General features: G+C 44.9%; 1 protein-coding gene and 1 long non-coding RNA gene across 13 annotated transcripts in view; both read right to left on the bottom strand.

Annotated features, from left to right (window-relative positions):
• Positions 1–18,002, bottom strand: part of tada2a (transcriptional adaptor 2A) — a 30,252-nt gene that overhangs the window by 6,451 nt on the left and 5,799 nt on the right. For all 12 annotated transcript variants that reach the window (XR_004416138.1, XR_004416137.1, XR_004416136.1 and 9 more), the window contains exons 3-11: positions 16,054–16,113; positions 12,997–13,088; positions 9,889–10,046; positions 8,238–8,326; positions 6,284–6,356; positions 5,728–5,791; positions 4,299–4,342; positions 1,991–2,101; positions 1,566–1,637 (exon numbers count right to left, since the gene is read on the bottom strand). Coding sequence is in view for 8 of the 12 variants with exons in the window: in XM_033046334.1 (XP_032902225.1) it covers positions 1,566–1,637; positions 1,991–2,101; positions 4,299–4,342; positions 5,728–5,791; positions 6,284–6,356; positions 8,238–8,326; positions 9,889–10,046; positions 12,997–13,088; positions 16,054–16,113 (763 nt within the window). In the remaining 4 variants the exon portion in view is untranslated. The remainder of the gene's footprint in view (positions 1–1,565; positions 1,638–1,990; positions 2,102–4,298; positions 4,343–5,727; positions 5,792–6,283; positions 6,357–8,237; positions 8,327–9,888; positions 10,047–12,996; positions 13,089–16,053; positions 16,114–18,002) is intronic.
• LOC116989121 lies at positions 11,543–12,989 on the bottom strand. Its single transcript, XR_004416139.1, has 2 exons — positions 12,313–12,989; positions 11,543–12,275 (listed from the first exon to the last, which is right to left on the bottom strand). It is a non-coding gene; the product is annotated as an uncharacterized LOC116989121 (long non-coding RNA).

The following is an 18,002-nucleotide window of genomic DNA, read 5'->3' as shown; positions in this document are numbered from 1 at the left end:
ACCTTCCATAGCAGCCCACCATGCAGAAATAGTATTTTAAGATACCTTTTATACCCTTGATTCTAAATTAATATTTCATTCATGAACTTTAAATTTAAATACTAAAACTTGGTGCATGTTTATAATGAAATAGTAACGTTACCTTCTTCCTTACATTTTTATCTCCACATACTGAAATTGAGTAAGGCAAGTAGAATCAGTACGCCATAACAGTCATTGCTGCTCCTCGAACTCATCTGCTTTGTCCAATCACCAGCTCTCTCTCTATTTCATTGGAGTATCAATCTCAGCCTTGAAAATACTTCACTAAATCACCCTTAACGTTAGATTGAGTGATTCCAGATTCATAACCTGTAATGACGTTTTGAGTCTCAATCTTAAACAGCCAATTTGATATCCTGAGATTATGCTTCTAGTTTTAGCCTGACAACCTGAAGCCCATAAAATAAAATGCTGTAAAGAGTAGTGGGTGGTGGATAGCGTGCAGCAATCCATATAGCCCACACACTAACCATGTAGCGTGCAGCAATCCATATAGCCCAAACACTAACCATGTAGCCACCTCAGGAGTTAGTATAATTTGAGATATTTATGTCAGATGTTTCTGAAAAATGAAATTAATTAACTAAAAGGTTACATGTCATTTATAAATCGTTTAAAAAGATTTGATAATTTGTCTGAAGAAGGATCCCAACCCGAAACGTCACCTATCCACTTTCTCCAGGGATGTTGCCACTGCTCTTTTCCCCTCCCCCTCCCCCATAAATGGTGATGGGAGCAAACCTATTGCTGACCAATTCTTGGTGATAAAAGGAACAAGTACCACAGTAACAATAGGAAGGACCTGAACCCTGTAGCAGTGAGCACGAATCAAATTTATACACTTTTTTTTTGCTTTTCTAATTTGCACATAGATTTGTTGGAAAATCTACTAGAACTAGAAAACGAGGGCATCCCTGCCATGGATGCCCTCCACCGAAAACGGTGTTTGAGACGGGCCGGGAAAAACATCAAGGACCCCTCTCACCCTAACCATGGACTGTTTGCCCTCCTCCCATCAGGGAGGCGGTACAGGAGCCTCAGGTCTCGCACAAGCAGGCTGAGGAACAGCTTTTTCAATAACACCATTACACTGCTGAACTCAGATTCCCGTCGCTAGCTATCTTTAGACTCTTCCATTTGTATAGTTATTGACTATGTGCCAGTTTTAATTCATCCACAAACCACACATTGTTAACCAGTATTTTTTTTTTTTTAATTGTATGCTTATTTTGTATTTTTATTTTTACTTCTACTATCTTGCACTATGACTATGACCAGACGCTAAACTGCATTTCATTGTACCTATACTCGTATTTGTGCAATGACAATAAAGTTGAATTGAATTGAATTGAAATCATTGCACAACTTTAATTTGAATATATGATGTAAACATTGACACACACTTCATTTCACGGCACATTAACTGGACAAAATTCTCTTGAACAACAGCTTTCCTCTCTTCCCAGATTAAAAGTTCATTTAGAGTAACAATACTTTTTGAATAGCTTTCCCAAATAATTCACCTCGAAATGTGAAGACTCCTGCCAGTCTGTATTCTTGCAACCGCTTGATTTCCTTCCGGAGTTCAAAATCCACTGTGAAAAAAATGTCAGAAATGGAATTTTAACATGTAGTATCACATCCCCCTATGTTCTCATTCCAACTACCTCATGGTGGGTCAGACCTGGGATCCAACACATTGCTACATTGGTTGTAAAATTCTCTATCTTGTGTCCTAAAGAACTAACCCAATGGTCTTTGTATATTTTCCCGCATTTAAAGTTACTAAAATTACTGTTAGAGATATTCTGACCGTGATAGAAAAAACAAAACATTTTCATCTCTTAATGAATGTAATATTTGAGACTGATGTGCAGATGAACACTCACCTTGCCTTTAAAAGCATCTACCAAAGAAATAAAAACAATTGAATGCATGTGCCACCTACATGTTTGGCTTTCAATAAATTTGTCGTGCTCTATGGGTCCGACCAGTCTTGCAAAGTGTCTCATTGCTTCACAGAGGTCTTGAACTTCTTTAGGATACCTTCTTTCAAGAACTGCAATTAAAGAAATGGATAATTCTGAATAGTTAAGCTGCAACTGAAATTATTCCAGGAAAAGCTACCGCCAAAAGCTTTAGAATTCTGCCATTTATTAAACAGCTTCAACAGGTCCCGTACTTCCTACCTGCGTGCAAATCCATAAAGCACTCACAAACACGCAATGAGCCAATCATCAGCCTAAATTAAAAATAAATCACCTGCTGGTCTGGAAAATGCATCTGCCTTGCACTTTCTGCTTCCCACCATTGCTCTGTACGTTGTTTTCATTCATTTGCTTGATGTACATTTCATTACGGCTTACGGTTTAAGTATCTCAGTAGCAAGCTATTTTCACTGGCCTTCTCTATTACTTCTGCTCAAACGATTTATTCTTTTTCAGTATCCATACAAAATATACTTATAATATAATTAAATTTCAGGGCAAGCAACAAGCTGGAAATCAGCACTTAATAGGCAAAGGCTAACATGGGTGTCAGGCACTTCAGAGACAAGGGCCAGTTCTGAATGCCCACGTCCAAGCCACTGTCAATCCCATACATCTCCTGGATCAGCCTGCCATGGTGGACTTTATCAAGTGCCTTACTAAAACCCACGCAGACGACATCCACCGCCCCACCCTCACCGATCACCTTCACCACCTCCTGAAAAAATCCAATCGTCAGTAAAACACGGCTTGCCGTGTACAAAGCCACACTGACCGCCCTACTTTCACCCATTCTCCTCTAAATGGGAGTAAATCCTGTCCCGAAGTATATCCCCACAAATAGGTTCAATGACCTATAATTCCTTGTGTGTCTACTTCCCTTGTGTTCTCCACACTTATCTCACTGGCACAGATGCAAAGTACCACTCCTACATCCCCAGACACAAATTCCCTTTTTGATCCTTAATCAGCCATACATTCTCCCCGGTTACCCATTAAAATATATATATATATATATATATATATATATATAGGTACAAAAAGTTTGGGGATTTTCATTCATCCGACTTGCCAAAGCAATTTCGTATTCCCTTTTGGCTTTTCTAAATGTAAAAAAATCAACTTCCTTTCATTGTGCACAAGCGTTAAGATTTAAGAAAACAGTAAAGAATTTGAATAGAATGGGCTAATGTTAAACAATTTACAACATGTGCATGTGTGTTAAAACATCTCAATGAGACTCAGTCTAAAGAAGGGTCTCAACCTGAAACATCACCCATTCCTTCTTCAGAGATGCTGCCTGTTCCGCTGAGTTACTCCAGTTTTTTGTGTCTATCTTCAGTTTAAACCAGCATCTGCAGTTCCTTCCTACACTAAAAATAGCATATATTGGTAAGGAGCAGATTCTATCTCTGATCTTGATTATATCTGCTTGACATTAAGGAGATTCAAAGAGAGAAGAGGAAAGTATAGAAAGAGAGATAGGGGAGCAGGAAGGAATTTCAAACCATGGTAACCAAATGACAGAAGCAATGGTGAACCATCGAAAGGGGAAAGTGATTGCGGCTTTATGAGTAGAAACAAACTACTGAGATATGGAGGTGCCAAGCACAAAGGGGTTTGGGCAATATAATATAAATGCGATGATCAGTTTGATCAGGAAGGGCAGAATGGAACTAGGTGCAAAATAAAATCTGGACAGAAGGAAAAAAATAGATGAAGTCCAGATGCAGATGATGGAATATTGGTCAGGATATTACAGAAATAGTCACATTCAGAAAAGACAAAGGATGAAAATTAGAACAACAAAACTGAAGGTATTGCGGTTTAGAGAATGTAGAACACTTTAATGTTAACACTAATGTTTAGCATACCCATATCAATGCTATATTAGTGGTCTTGGACAGCAACTGTCTAAAGCTAAAGATCTTTTTGCTAGTATAATGACCAAAGAAATTAGCAGATTAAGAGATCAGAGATAAGCATGAATCACTATACAGAAAACACAACGTGGGCACTGCAGTTAGTATTTATTTCATTCACAACTTGGTTCCCAAAATCCATTGCTGACAACTTGCCAACAGCAGTGAATCGTTGTTAGTTTAGGTCCTCTTTCATTTACAGTGTGGAAATCTGTGGTAACATTTAGATATTTTCAACCAAAAGGAAAATAACTCTAAGGTGCAGTACAGGATGAAATACACTTGCTCCCCATTCATATCTGTTACAGAGCTTGCATTTGGCAAACTGCTTACTGTTTATACTTACTCTGAAATTTTCTGAGGTTAATCAGCCCATGGTCTCTCAAAATTCTGTAGAATGTAAAATGTTCCCGTCAGATATTTTTTCTACATTACTGGTATAAACAACACATTTCACAATCATATTAAATCTTTACCTTCTCACCATAAACCTATGCCTTTTCATTCTTGGTTGCCCTACACTGGGTAAAAGACTCTGTAGTCATCCCATCTATTCTCCTCATGATTTTATACAACTCCATAAGATCACTTCTGTTCTAAAAAAAAGTCCAAGCCTGTCCAAGCTCCCCACGGAGCTCAGACACATCGGCCTCTCACCGAACCCTAACGCAAGTACAATTCAAACAACAGCATATGGATAGGCAAGGCTTTGAGGGATATTGGCCAAACACAGCAGGTGGGGACTAGCGTGGATGGGGCATCTTGGACGGTTGGACAAGGTGGGGAACCGTTGTCTGAAAGGGTAAAAGATCACCAGTGTTAGTGCGGAGCCGATGAAAAACAACTTTAAATGGATAAACTATTTTTCTGTTAATACGGAAGGTGATTTGACGCAATACTCAAAGCTAGATCTCACAAATTTCATACAATATGTGCTGGCTGCCGACACTGGAAGCTCTGAAATGGTGCTGTAGAGATCCTCTGAGCAGACTAGAATAGCAATGCATGCTTTCTGGTGTAGTGGCTTCACAATGTGAAAGTGCCAACAACAGGCATGATGTGCTTCCGATCCATCAGTACATGGAAACAACTGTGTACAATGCCTCGGCAGTCCCTAGAGTAGGACACGGCTGAATACCTCATTAGCAATGGTGTAGTCGGAGATATCCCACGGTCAAAGAGCATTATATAAATACAAGTTTGTTTTTATTCCCCAAATGCCATTTGCAATGTAAACATTCCCAGAACCCACGAAGTATGCTGAGAAGAAGTCAAAGACTCTGGTGGGACAGGCAGGTGGGACTAGTGTAGCTGGGACATGTTGGTCGGTACGGGCAAGTTGGGCTGAAGGGCCTATTTCCACACTGTATCACTCTATGACTAGTGTAGATGGGACATGTTGGTCGGTGTGGGCAAGTTGGGCTGAAGGGCCTGTCTATGACTCCTTTGTTCTTGGTAGTTGGCAGGTACAACATACAAACGCGAGATGAAAGTGCCGTTTGAAATAAATCAATCAAGTATTAGGCAGTATTGTGGCCCATTTGTGGGGGGTGGGGGGTGGGGGGAGGGGAAGGGCAGTACTGTGGCCCATTTGGGGGGGGGGAGGGGGGGGGGCAGTACTGTGGGACTCTGCCTTGAAGGGAAGAACACAGGCAGGATATAAACAAACTGACAGAAAAGGCATACATTCTGGTTTCGTTTGGATTTGAACATTATTTTTGGAAGAATAAAAACCCAAGCATATAAAAGATCAAATGTATTCAGTATGAACTTACTTTTTTCTTCGCTGCCGCTCTTTTAATCTGGAATGATAAATGTCTACCACGGCAAGCTTCAAAGCTGCTCAAAGTGAAAATACAAAAATGAAGAGAAACACTTCAGCAAAAACCTGCTAATCACTATATTAACAAAAGAAGGATGAATTACAAAATAAACTGATAACACAGAAAAAATTAGATCTTGTCTCTCTTGAAAAGTTTTTTAGTGAGAATTGCATCCTCAGGTAAAGTTGCTCCATCAAAGTCAGGTGTGCATTAGGGTTGGGGCCACACTGCAACATAGGACTAGACATAGTCATCAGCAACTACCCTCTTGGCAGTTTGTAGCCAGAACTATTTGGCTTGTCATGCAAGCCATTTGTCAAGTTAAACCCAATAGTATTAAATTCAATTCCACTAGAATATACAGTATTTTGGCATTTTACCAAAACGGACAATTATAAACAATTTTATAAAGGGGGGAATTTGAAAGTTTTCCACGCATGACGGAAACTAGATGCAGTTTTGGGGTTTACTGGGCTAGCAATAGGGAATTGTCCATCAAAATACTCACCATGCAAAATATCAGAGTCATCCTCTACAAAGTCAATGTCCCTCAGGTCCCACTCTGCATAATTATCAAATTCCTGCGCGAGAGATAAATGCAGCGGTTTCAGTAACTTTCATTTTTTAATATGAAAAACCTTGTATAAACTAGAATATAAACAACCCTATCCATGTACCTGTCCAAATTGATTTTTAAACTGTGATAGCACTTGCCTCAACTACCTCCTGACAGCTTGCTGCATTAACCCACCACCATTTGAGTACAAATGTTACCCCCAAGGTTCCTATTAAATCTTTCGCCCCCTCACCATAAACCCATGTTCTCTAGGTCTAGATTCCCCATCTCCGTGGTATCCCCTGTAGCTCAGGCCCTCGAGTCTTGGCAACTTATTCATAAATCTTCTCTGCACTCTTTCCAACTTGATAACATCTTTCCTATAACATGGTTGCCAAAACGGAACACAATACTTTAAATGTTACCTCACCAATGTTTTATACAACTGTAACATGACCTCCCAACCTCTATACTCAATACTCTGACTGATGAAGGCAAATGTGCCAAAAGCTTTTTTGACCACCTTATCTACCTGTGACGCCATTTTCTGAGAATTATGTCCCTGCACTCCTAGATCCCTCTGTTCTACAACACTCTCCAATTCCCTACCACTCACTGTGTAGGTAGAGCCCTTGTTACTGCCCAAAATGCAACAAAATGCATTAAATTCCAGCAACCATTCCTCAGCCCACCTGCTCAACCGATCAAGATTCTGCTGCAATTTTTGACAACCATCTTCACTATCTACAATACCACCTACTTTAGTGTCATTTGCAAACTTGCTATTCTTGCCCTGTATGTTCTCATCCAAATCATTGATATAGATGACAAACAGTAACGGGCCCAGCACCGAACCCTGAGGCACACCATTAGTCACAGGCCTCCAGTCTGAAAAGCAATCTTCCACCATCACCCTCTGCTTTCTTCCATGACGCCAATTTTCTATCCATTCAGCTTTCTCTCCTTGAATCCTTGTCAAATGCTTTTCTGAAGTCCATATATACGTCGACAGCTCTGTCCTCATGAACCTTTTTGGTCACATCTTCAAAAAACTAATTCAGATTCGTGAGACACAACCTCCCACATACAAAACCGCTCTGACCATCTCAAATCAGCCTCAAGTGCCTGTATATCTTATCCCTCAGAATACGCTCTAGTAACTTTCCGACCACAAATGTTAGGCTCACTGGCCTGTGGTTCCCAGCCTTTTCCCTGCAGCCCTCCGTGAACAGAGGCACAAACGGCTAATACTGAACGGCAGCCAAGATAAACATGCTGGTCCCATGCTGTATTGCAGTCTTCCACTGTTCATCAGGTGCTCATCTACCCATTGTGACAGACACTCAATGCCCACAATATTGATGCCAGTATCAATCATACGGACGTATACTAAACATTACAAAGGTTCTCTGCTACCTGATGACGTGCATCCAAATGTCCTTCACTTGGGGAGGGGGGGGGGGGGGGGGGGGAGAAAGAGAGGGAGGGACACACATTGTGAGGCTAGCTTATGCCAAAATAGAATTCCAACTGAGTGAAAGGAAAGGAATTATCAGACCCGAGGTCAGTATTCACAACATTGTTCATAGTGATTTTACAGGTAGTATTACAGGATTTACAATCCGATATAAGCCAGCCTGCCCGACTACTGATTACTCCCGTTATGTACTAGGTTTACATATTCTGTTGTGCTGCAGCAAGCAAGAATGTCATTGTCCTATCTGGGACATATGACAATAACACACTCTTGACTCTTGGTGTTTGCGCCCCTCACACACTCTGCCCATCCTGCTTTCTCTAACCTTGTATCCTTTCATTCATCTCTCTCTCCTGTAATTATCCAACCCTCTATTGAATACATCATTTTGATAGTGATTCTCAAATCCAGTTAAGGCAAATGACTTGCCTCAACAAAGTCTGCTCGAGCTGGCATATATCCCGCCATGTCCCTGGAGAGCGCCGAATCAAATGCTGGCCGAGGCGGCTCATCAGATGCTGCAGTCCATGAGAAACAAGCCACCATTTAATTTATAATAACGATGTGCCAGTTAATAATGTAAATATTCATGCTCAATGCTGCAAAACATCACACAATTGCTGCAGTCCTTCGTGATGCTTTGAAGAAAGGTGCTCAAAGGAAATTAATATTTTATGTCTCTCTTGTAGAGTCATACAGCTGGGAAACAGACCCTTTGGCCCAACTTGCCGTGCCAACCAACATATCCCATCTACACAAGTCCCACCTGCTCTTGTTTGGCCCATATCTCTAAACCTTTCCTATCCATGTACCTGTCTAAATGCCTTTTAAATGTTGTTATAGTACCTGGCTCAACTACCTCTTCTGGCAGCTCATTCCATATACCCACCACCCATGTGAAAAAAAATGTAAGAAGGAACTGCAGATGCTGGTTTAAACCGAACATAGACACAAAAATCTGGAGTAACTCAGTGGGACAGGCCGCATCGTTAGAGAGAAGGAATGGGTGACGTTTCGGATCAAGACCCTTCTTCAGATGAAGGGTCTCGACCCAAAACGCCACCCATTCCTTCTCTCCAGAGATGCGGCCTGTCAGGATGAGTTACTCCAGCTTTTTGTGTCTATCACCCTTGTGAAAATGTTGCCCCTCAGGTTCCTCTTAAATCCTCAGCCTCTGGTTCTTATCAAATGTCTCCCCTCTCACCTTAAACCTATTTCCTTTGGTTCATGATTCCCTACTCTGGGTAAAAGACTCCTGTGCATTCACCCTTTCTATCCTCCACATAATCTTATACAGCTCTGTAAGATCACCTCTCATCATCACAACAGGGTTTTAACCAAGAGTTGATATTTTTGATGAACGATACTTGAAAGCTATGAGTTGGCGTTGGCAACATGGCAATTGTTGGTGCGCTGCCTCAGAAGAAATCATATTTTTTACACTTCACTCTTTGCAATATTTTACTTGTGTATGATTGACAGAGCATTTCATTGTATCATAATATATGTGACAATAAAGTAACAGTTGAACTTCCATTGAACTGTTGAAATGTGGATCAGACTGTACAAGACTAGGAGATCCTGTAAGTTCATGTATTAGGCTGCAGAAGGTATGACTTGAAGCCCAAATACTCCAACATAATGGTGTCAATAAACCGTTAATGGGATGTGCATCACAGGGTATGAAGCCTGGTTAAGTCACCATCTGATGTCCTACAAGCCTGGCATCTTTGTCCATTCATCATCTCGCAACACATGAAGGGCTTATTATTGTCATGTGTACCAAGATATTTTTTTCATGCTATCCAATCAAATCAGATAATATTATACATAACTACAATCTAGCCAAATTCAAGAAGATGTAGAGCAAAGAGGAAGGTACCAAGTGTCAGTATCTACAGAAACTCAACTGTGGCACTGCAAACTCTAGCAGAGGCCAGGACTTCTTCAGATTCATGTAGCTCAACCAATCATAGGAATTCCTTGGACCCAAGCCACAAAAAAAGCCTTTGTCTTTGTCAATTGCCAGTTTGGCTTTTTTTGCCCACACTTTTCTACTTTCAATTGCAGTGATACGTACGTCTGAATGTGATTGCCGTATCAAGATCTTTGGATTCTTCAGACTGCTTCAAACTCAGCAACGTCGAGGAAAACAGTGGATTGTTAACAAAATGTTTCATGTAGTGCTTCTCACAATCTTCCTTGGATTTTGTACGCATCTGGTTGGCCACATCTTGCCTTCAAGAAAGGTTTTGTGAAAAACCATGGTTAACATGCGTAATGTTTGTTTCTATAATTATGAGCAAAGCAATAAACTGCGGGTAACTGGGTACGAATGCTGTGCTCACGCACCAAACATTTCTGCCTAATTCTACTCAAAACATTGTGAGTTCCAATGGTGTTACTGTTGCTGCATTTATATAGTGCCTTCAACATCGCAATGTGCTTCAAGTTCTCTCAGAAGAACATTATTAAGATTTGACATCAAATGACATTTGTTCTGTATAGCAGCGTTCATTTGGTAAAAACATACCAAAGCATTTCACAACAAAATAAACAGAAGGATATTAATACACATGATGTTGGTCAAAAGGGTAAGTTTTAAACTGTAGAATAAAGTAGAGACATGGGAAAGTGGAGACATTTGGGGAGAAACATCCTGGCAGAAATAGCTGTCAAATGGAGGAGATTAAAATCAGGGATGCTCAGGGCATAACCACAGATAGCCTGGAGACACTGGAGGTTGCAGAGATAATGAGGGACAAGTTCACTGAATGCTTTGAAAAGGATCAAGGCATTGATTAACCAGGACCAACATATACGAGCACAAAAGATAACAAGGTTGTTGAACTATACGTCTGGTCCAAGCACTGGGTTTTAAGACAAAATGTACTGGAGCAACTCAGCGAGGACAGGGATCGGTCTCTGGAGGACAGGGATCGGTCACATTTTTGGGTCGGGACCCTTCTTCAGAACCAAAACATTATCTTAAAAGTTTGGACAGGCAATTCAGGTTTATGAAAAAGCAACATAAATCATGGTGATTAAAAAACACGCTCAATGTCTGAAGTGCAAAAGCAGAGATGTCAATTCCTACAGATCACACTAGTTACTGATTTTGGGAAGGGCAGGGCAGGGGCATGAACTGATTTGAAATCACAAATACTACGGATCAGGAAGGAGGTGGTTGTCAGATTAAGGTGGGTACCATTGGATATTCATAGTAGATCAGTAATAAAAGGCAAGAATAGATCTTTTGAAGATTCCATGCAGGCAATGGTGCAGGAGTGGGAAGAAAACCAAATGTCACTGTTTCCTCAAGTTAATTTGATAGCTGCTGAAGATACCTTGCGTGGTTGATGAGTTTTTTTTGTAATGCACTGAAAATCGGCTTGAATGGAATTAATTAGAATTGGAAATGAGAAGCTTTGAAGGTATTGGACGATGTAAATGCACAAGGAATGGGCCAAATGCTTGAATTGCCAGAATATAAGCAGGCAAGATCTGCAGAATACAGGGCCAGTACTCAGATTGATTACACAACATAGCTATATGTAGGAAGGAACTGCAGATGCTGGTTTATACCGAAGCTAGACAAAAAACGCTGGAGTAGCTCAGCAGGTCAAGTAGCATCCCCAGAGAAAAGGAATAGGTGACGTTTTGGTTCGGAACCTTTCTTCAGACAGCTTTACAAAACTTTGTTTAGGCTGCATTTGGAATATCTTGTGCAGTCGTGGCTGCCACACTATAGGAAGGACGTGGAGACTTGAGAGGTTTGCCCTGGTGCTACCTGGATTAGAGGGCAGAAATCTGGACAAATGTCAACTGTTTTCTCTGGAGCATCGGAAGTTGAAAGGAGATCAAAAAGAAGTATTCAAGACCAGTCTGAAGAAGGGTTTCGGCCCGAAACGTTACCCATCTCCTTCGCTCCATAGATGCTGCTGCACCCACTGAGTTTCTCCAGCATTTTTGTGTGCCTTCAAAAAGAAGTATGTAAGATTGTGAGAGGCAGATAGGGTAGTCAGAATCTTTTTACCCAGAGCGGAAATGTCAAATTCTAGCGGTAATAGATTTAAGGTGCGAAGAGAGAAAAGTTTACAGGAGATGTGTGGAGCAAGATATAGTTTTAAACATAGAGAACGGAGGGTATCTGGAACGCGCTGCCAGGGTTGGAGGTGGAGGCAGATACCACAGTGCCGTTTACGAGGCTTTCAGACAGGCACATGGTTATCGAGGGATATCGATCACGTGCAGGCACTGACGCTGTCGGCATGTTCGTGTGCTGAACTGTATTCTGATAACAAGCCCTTAAAATATTGTTCCTTTATGGTATCAATGTGCTTTTAAAGTGCACAAGTAACTTAAATAAATGAAGCGTAGAAGTTTAGAGTGGTATTCCCCTTGAATACAAGGGGAAGACATTGAATAATATGTATTTACATTATCAATTCATCTTTTTTATAATTACTTTGTGGTCAGTGAAATATATTAAGGAATGTGAAACAAGTATTCCTTTGGGTTCTGAGCATTGGTATAAAACAGCAAATATCTTAAACACAAGATATGGGTTAAACTCATCACCAGTGATGAATGTAACTCCAGGACCGGGGCTCATTTTAATCTGTGGAATTCTCTGCCTCAGGGCGGTGGAGGCAGGTTCTCTTGATACTTTCAAGAGAGAGCTAGATAGGGCTCTTAAAGATAGCGGAGTCAGGGGATATGGGGAGAAGGCAGGAATGGGGTACTGATTGGGGATGAACAGCCATGATCACATTGAATGGCTCGAAGGGCAGAATGGCCTACTCCAGCACCTATTGTCTATTAAAACAGGAAAGACTGGGAACATTTACTGGTATCATGGAAAGGTTTGCAATTACAGCACTGTCACTGAATGGTGTCTTCTGTGACAGACCCTTCAGTACAGAGCATTGGTAACTTACCGCGTTCGTGATTAGCAAAGAGTATTTGAAAGGAACACTCTTTACCCAGAAAGGGTAAAAGAAACGGGCGTGCTGTAGTTTCACTGTACCTCAGTACACGTGACAATAAAGTAAACTAAAGATAGAAGCAGGGAATAGTGAAGAGTTGAATGTCTCCACTATGGTCATGAAAACATCCACATATGAAAATAATCTATCAACGTTTGCTCAAATTAGTTTCATTGCAGGTGAAAGATTAATGATGTTACCAGTTTCCAAAACCACAGTCCATCACAGCCTCAAGTAATGCCATCTCCTCTTGAGCTCTCCAGTTTGGATCCAAAATGGGAAAGTCAGATGTCTGTGTATTGGTAATGGGGGGAAAAAAAAGAAGAATAAAGCTATTTACACCCAGCATTATTTGCCTCATTCCTTCCAAAGTTTAAGTACGGAAATCACAGTTGTCATAGTCAATGTCTGACTGAAAGAGCAAGAGGTGGATAAATTGAAAAACTTATTATCCTCTAGATGATCTGAATGAATGAATGAATTAACTGTACCTATTTTACACAAGATATTACACTCCAAAAGTTTCAAAGAGTATTAAGTCTGTCAAAAACATAGAACAGTATCGCACAAGAACAGGCCCTTTGGCCCACAGTGTCTGTGCCAAACACAATGCCATCTACCTGTGTATAGTCCAGATCCCTCCATTCATTGCATATCCATGTGCCAATCCCAAATCCTCTTAAATTTCCCTATCGTATAAGCCTTCACCACCACCCCTGGCAGATTGTTCCAGACACTCGCCACCTTATGCGTAAAAACTTAGAGTCATAGAGTGATACAGTGTGGAAACAGGCCATTCAGCCCAACCTGCCCACACTGGCCAACATGTCCCAGCTATAATAGTCCCACCTGCCCGCATTTGGTCCATATCCCTCCAAACTTGTCCTATCCATGTACCTGTCTAACTGTTTCTTAAATGATGGGATAATCCTAGCCTCAACTACCTCCTGCGAAGGGCGGTGAAGGACGCAAAAAGGAGGTACAGGGACAAGATGGAGACACAGATGGAGCAGCAGGACACCAGACGCCTGTGGCAGGGGCTACGGACTGCAACCAACTACCGGAGCACCCCACCCTCATCCGCAAGTGCCGGCACCTCCCTAGCTGATGACCTGAACTCCTTTTACGCTCGTTTCGAGATGGGCAACACCACCCCAGGTCTGCCGACTATCGACAATACCGCCAGCGGGCTGGCTACCGAAGCTGCAGGGAGGAATGTGCAAACATTCTCGCTGTCCGAGCACGACGTGAGGAGGGCTTTGACACGGGTGAACACGATGAAAGCTGCAGGCCCCGATGGCATTTCGGGGCGAGTACTCAAGTCCTGTGCTACGCAGCTAGCTCCGGTGCTCACTACAATATTCAACCTCTCCCTGGACAAGTCCGTGGTCCCTGCCTGCTTCAAAAAATCCATCATTGTACCTGTACCAAAAAATGCCTCCCCAGCCTGTCTGAATGACTACCGTCCAGTGGCCCTTATCTCGGTAGTCATGAAATGCTTTGAGAGGCTGGTGAAGAAACACATCTGCACCTTCCTCCCTCGCAACATGGACCCGTTGCAGTTCGCATACCGTCCGAACAGATCCACGGACGATGCGGTCTCCCAGGTTTTGCACACCGCTCTCTCTCATCTTGACAGTCAGAAGGGGGGGCTACGTGAGGATGCTGTTCATAGACTTCAGTTCAGCCTTCAACACGATAGTCCCCACCAGACTGGCCGGGAAGCTACTGGAATTGGGGCTCAACACCTCCCTGTGTGCCTGGGTCCTGGACTTTCTCACCGCCGGGCCCCAGGTAGTCAAGATGGGAGGGAATACATCGAAGTCCCTCACCCTGAGCACAGGATCGCCCCAGGGTTGCGTCCTCAGCCCCCTATTGTACTCCCTGTACACACATGACTGTGTGGCTAGGTTCAGCTCCAACTCAATAATTAAGTTTGCTGATGACACTGTGGTGGTGGGCCTGATCTCAGACAACGATGAGAAGGCCTACCAGGAGGAGGTGGCTGATCTAGCACTCTGGTGCCAGGATAACAGCCTCCTCTTGAACATCAAAAAAACGAAGGAGCTGATCGTGGACTTTAGGAGGGCACATCATCCGAGGACGTACACACCATTGAGGATAAATGGGGATCCTGTGGATAGGGTGAGCTGTTTTAAATATCTGGGAGTCCACATCTCTGAGGATATGACATGGACATCACACGCCGCAGCACTCGTGAGTAAGGCAAGGCAGCGCCTTTATCACCTCAGGCAATTGAGGAAATTCAGAGTGTCTCCGAGGATCCTCCAGTGCTTCTACGCAGTGGCTGTGGAAAGCATCTTGTCCGGAAATATTACCATCTGGTTTGGGAATTGCTCTGCCCAGGACAAGAAGGCTCTGCAGAGAGTAGTGCGTTCGGCCGAACGCACTATGGGAACTTCACTCGCCCCCCTGCAGGAACTATACATCAGGAGGTGCAACTCCAGAGCCAACAAAATCATGGGAGACCCCTTCCACCCATGCAACGGACTGTTCCAGCTGCTACGGTCAGGCAAACGCCTCCGTTGCCATGCTGTGAGAACGGAGAGGTTGAGAAGGAGTTTCTTCCCAGAGGCCATTCGGACTGTAAACTCCCATCTCACCAGGGACTAACTTTACTGAATGTTTTTCCTTCCAATATTTAATATGTAAAAGAATATGTGTGTGTTTATGATTGTGTTTATAGTTTGTTTGGTTGTTTGTCTGTTTGCACAAAGTCCACGAGCATTGCCACTTTTCATTTCACTGCACATCTCGTATGTGTATGTAACGAATAAACTTGACTTGACTTGACTCCTCTGGCAGCTTGTTCCATACACCCACCACCCTTTGTGAGAAAACATGCCCATATATCTTCTATAAACTTTGTCCCGCTCAGCTTAAACCTATGCTCTCTAGTATTTAGAAACGAAGAACTGCAGATGCTGGTTAATACACAAAAAGGACAGAGTGCTGGAGTAACTCAACGAGTCAGGCAGCATCTTTGGAGACATAGATAGGTGACGTTTTGGGTCGAGACCTTTGTGTCCCTCTATCATTTGATCTTTCTATCCCGGGAAAGAACCTATAGAAACTCAAATAGGATGTCTTCAATCTGCATTCTACTTTATATCTAAAACAGTAAAGTATGAATGAAATTGCTTCCTCTGAATGATAAATTTATTTCTCTAGTTTAGGAAGTCGTTCGAACTAATTTCCATAGCCATGTATGGGAGAATACAAGTCACTGTACTTACCATTATTTCATAACTATGATCACTTTGATGTTTCTTGTACTCGAACCCTCTGGTAAAGCACTGTAAACAAGAAAAATAATATTCAAACTGCATTCTTTGACTTGCATTTCTTTAAAAATGTTTGAAGGGGAAGAAGGGGGGGGAAGGGGAAGAAGGGGGGGGAGGGGAAGAAGGGGGGAGGGGACGAAGGGGGGGGAGGGGAAGAAAGGGGGGGAGGGGAAGAGGGGGGGAGGGGAAGGGAATAGGTGGGGAAGAAGGGGGGAGGGGGCAGGGGAAGAGGGGGGAGGGAAGGGGGGGGGGAGGAAGGAAGGGGGGGGGAAAGAAGGGGAGGAGGGGAGAAGGGGGGAGGGGAAGACGGGGGGGAGGTGAAGAAAGGGGGGGAGGGGAAAGAGGGGGGGAGAAGGGTGGGGAGGGAAAGAAGGGGACGAAGGGGGAGGGGAAGAAGGGGGGGGGAAGGGGGGGGGTAAGAAGGGGGGAGGGGAAAAGGGGGGAGGGTGAGAAGGGGGGAGGGGAATAATGAAGGGGGGAGGGGAATAATGAAGGGGGGGAGGGGAATAATGAAGGGGGGGGGAGGGGAAGAAGGGGGGGGAGGGGAAGAAGGGGGGGGAGGGGAAGAAAGGGGGGGGAAGAAGGGAAGAGGGGGGGAGGGGAAGAGGGGAGGGGGAGGGGGAAGGAAGAAGGGGGGAGGGGCGGGGAAGAAGGGGGGAGGGGGAAGAAGGGGGGGAGGGGAGAAGGGGGGAGGGGAAGAAGGGGGAGAGGGGAAGAAGGGGGGGAGGGGAAGAAGGGGGGAGGGGGAAGAAGGGGGAGGGGGGAAGAAGGGGGGGAGGGGAAGAAGGGGGGGAGGGGAAGAAGGGGGAGAGGGGAAGAAGGGGGGGAGGGGAAAGAAGGGGGGAGGGGAAGAAGGGGGGAGGGGAAGAAGGGGGGAGGGGAAGGGGGGGGGAGGGGAAGAAGGGGGGGAGGGGAAGAAGGGGGGAGGGGAAGAAGGGGGGGAGGGGAAGAAGGGGGGGAGGGGAAGAAGGGGGGGAGGGGAAGAAGGGGGGGGGGGGAAAGAAGGGGGGGGGGGGAGGGGAAGAAGGGGGGGAGGGGAAGAAGGGGGGGAGGGGAAGAAGGGGGGGGAGGGGAAGAAGGGGGGGAGGGGAAGAGGGGGGAGGGGAAAGAAGGGGGGAGGGGAAGAAGGGGGGAGGGAAAAGAAGGGGGGAGGGGGGAGGGGAAAGAAGGGGGGAGGGGAGGGAAAGAAGGGGGGGAGGGGAGGGAAAGAAGGGGGGGAGGGGAGGGGAAGAAGGGGGGGGGAGGGAGGGGAAGAAGAAGGGGGGAGGGGAGGGGGAAAGAAGGGGAGGAGGGGGAGGGAAAGAAGGGGGGAGGGGAGGGGAAGAAGGGGGGAGGGGGGAGGGAAGGAAGGGGGGAGGGGAGGGGAAGAAGGGGGGGAGAGAAGGGGGGGAGGGGGAGAAGGGGGGGAGGGGAAGAAAGGAAGGGGGGAGGGGAAGAAGGGGGGAGGGGAAGAAGAAGAAGGGGGGGAGGAAGAAGGGGGGAGGGGAAGAAGGGGGGAGGGGAAGAAGGGGGGGAGGGGAAGAAGGGGGGAGGGGAAAGAAGGGGGGAGGGGAAGATGGGGGGGGAGGGGAAGGAAGGGGGGGGGAGGGGGAAGAGGGGGGGGAGGGGAAGAAGGGGGGAGGGGAAGAAGGGAAGAGGGGGGGAAGCGGGAAGAAGGGGGAGGGGAAGAAGGGGGGGAGGGGAAGAAGGGGGGGAGGGGAAAGGAAGAGGGGGGGAAGGGAAGAAGGGGGGAGGCGCGAAGCAAGGGGGGGAGGGGGAAAGAAGGGGGGGGAGGGGAAAGAACGGGGGGGGAGGGGAAGAACGCGGGGGGAGGGGAAGAAGGGGGACGGGGAAGACACTAGGGGTGGGAGGGGAAGAACCGGGGGGGAGGGGAATGAACGGGGGGGAGGGGAAGCAGGGGG

This window comes from Amblyraja radiata, chromosome 28, assembly GCF_010909765.2.
Source record: "Amblyraja radiata isolate CabotCenter1 chromosome 28, sAmbRad1.1.pri, whole genome shotgun sequence".
NCBI classification, from domain to species: Eukaryota; Metazoa; Chordata; class Chondrichthyes; order Rajiformes; family Rajidae; genus Amblyraja; species Amblyraja radiata.
The sequence above is the reverse complement of the archived record's forward strand: the minus strand, read 5'-3'. Positions and strand labels throughout refer to the sequence as shown.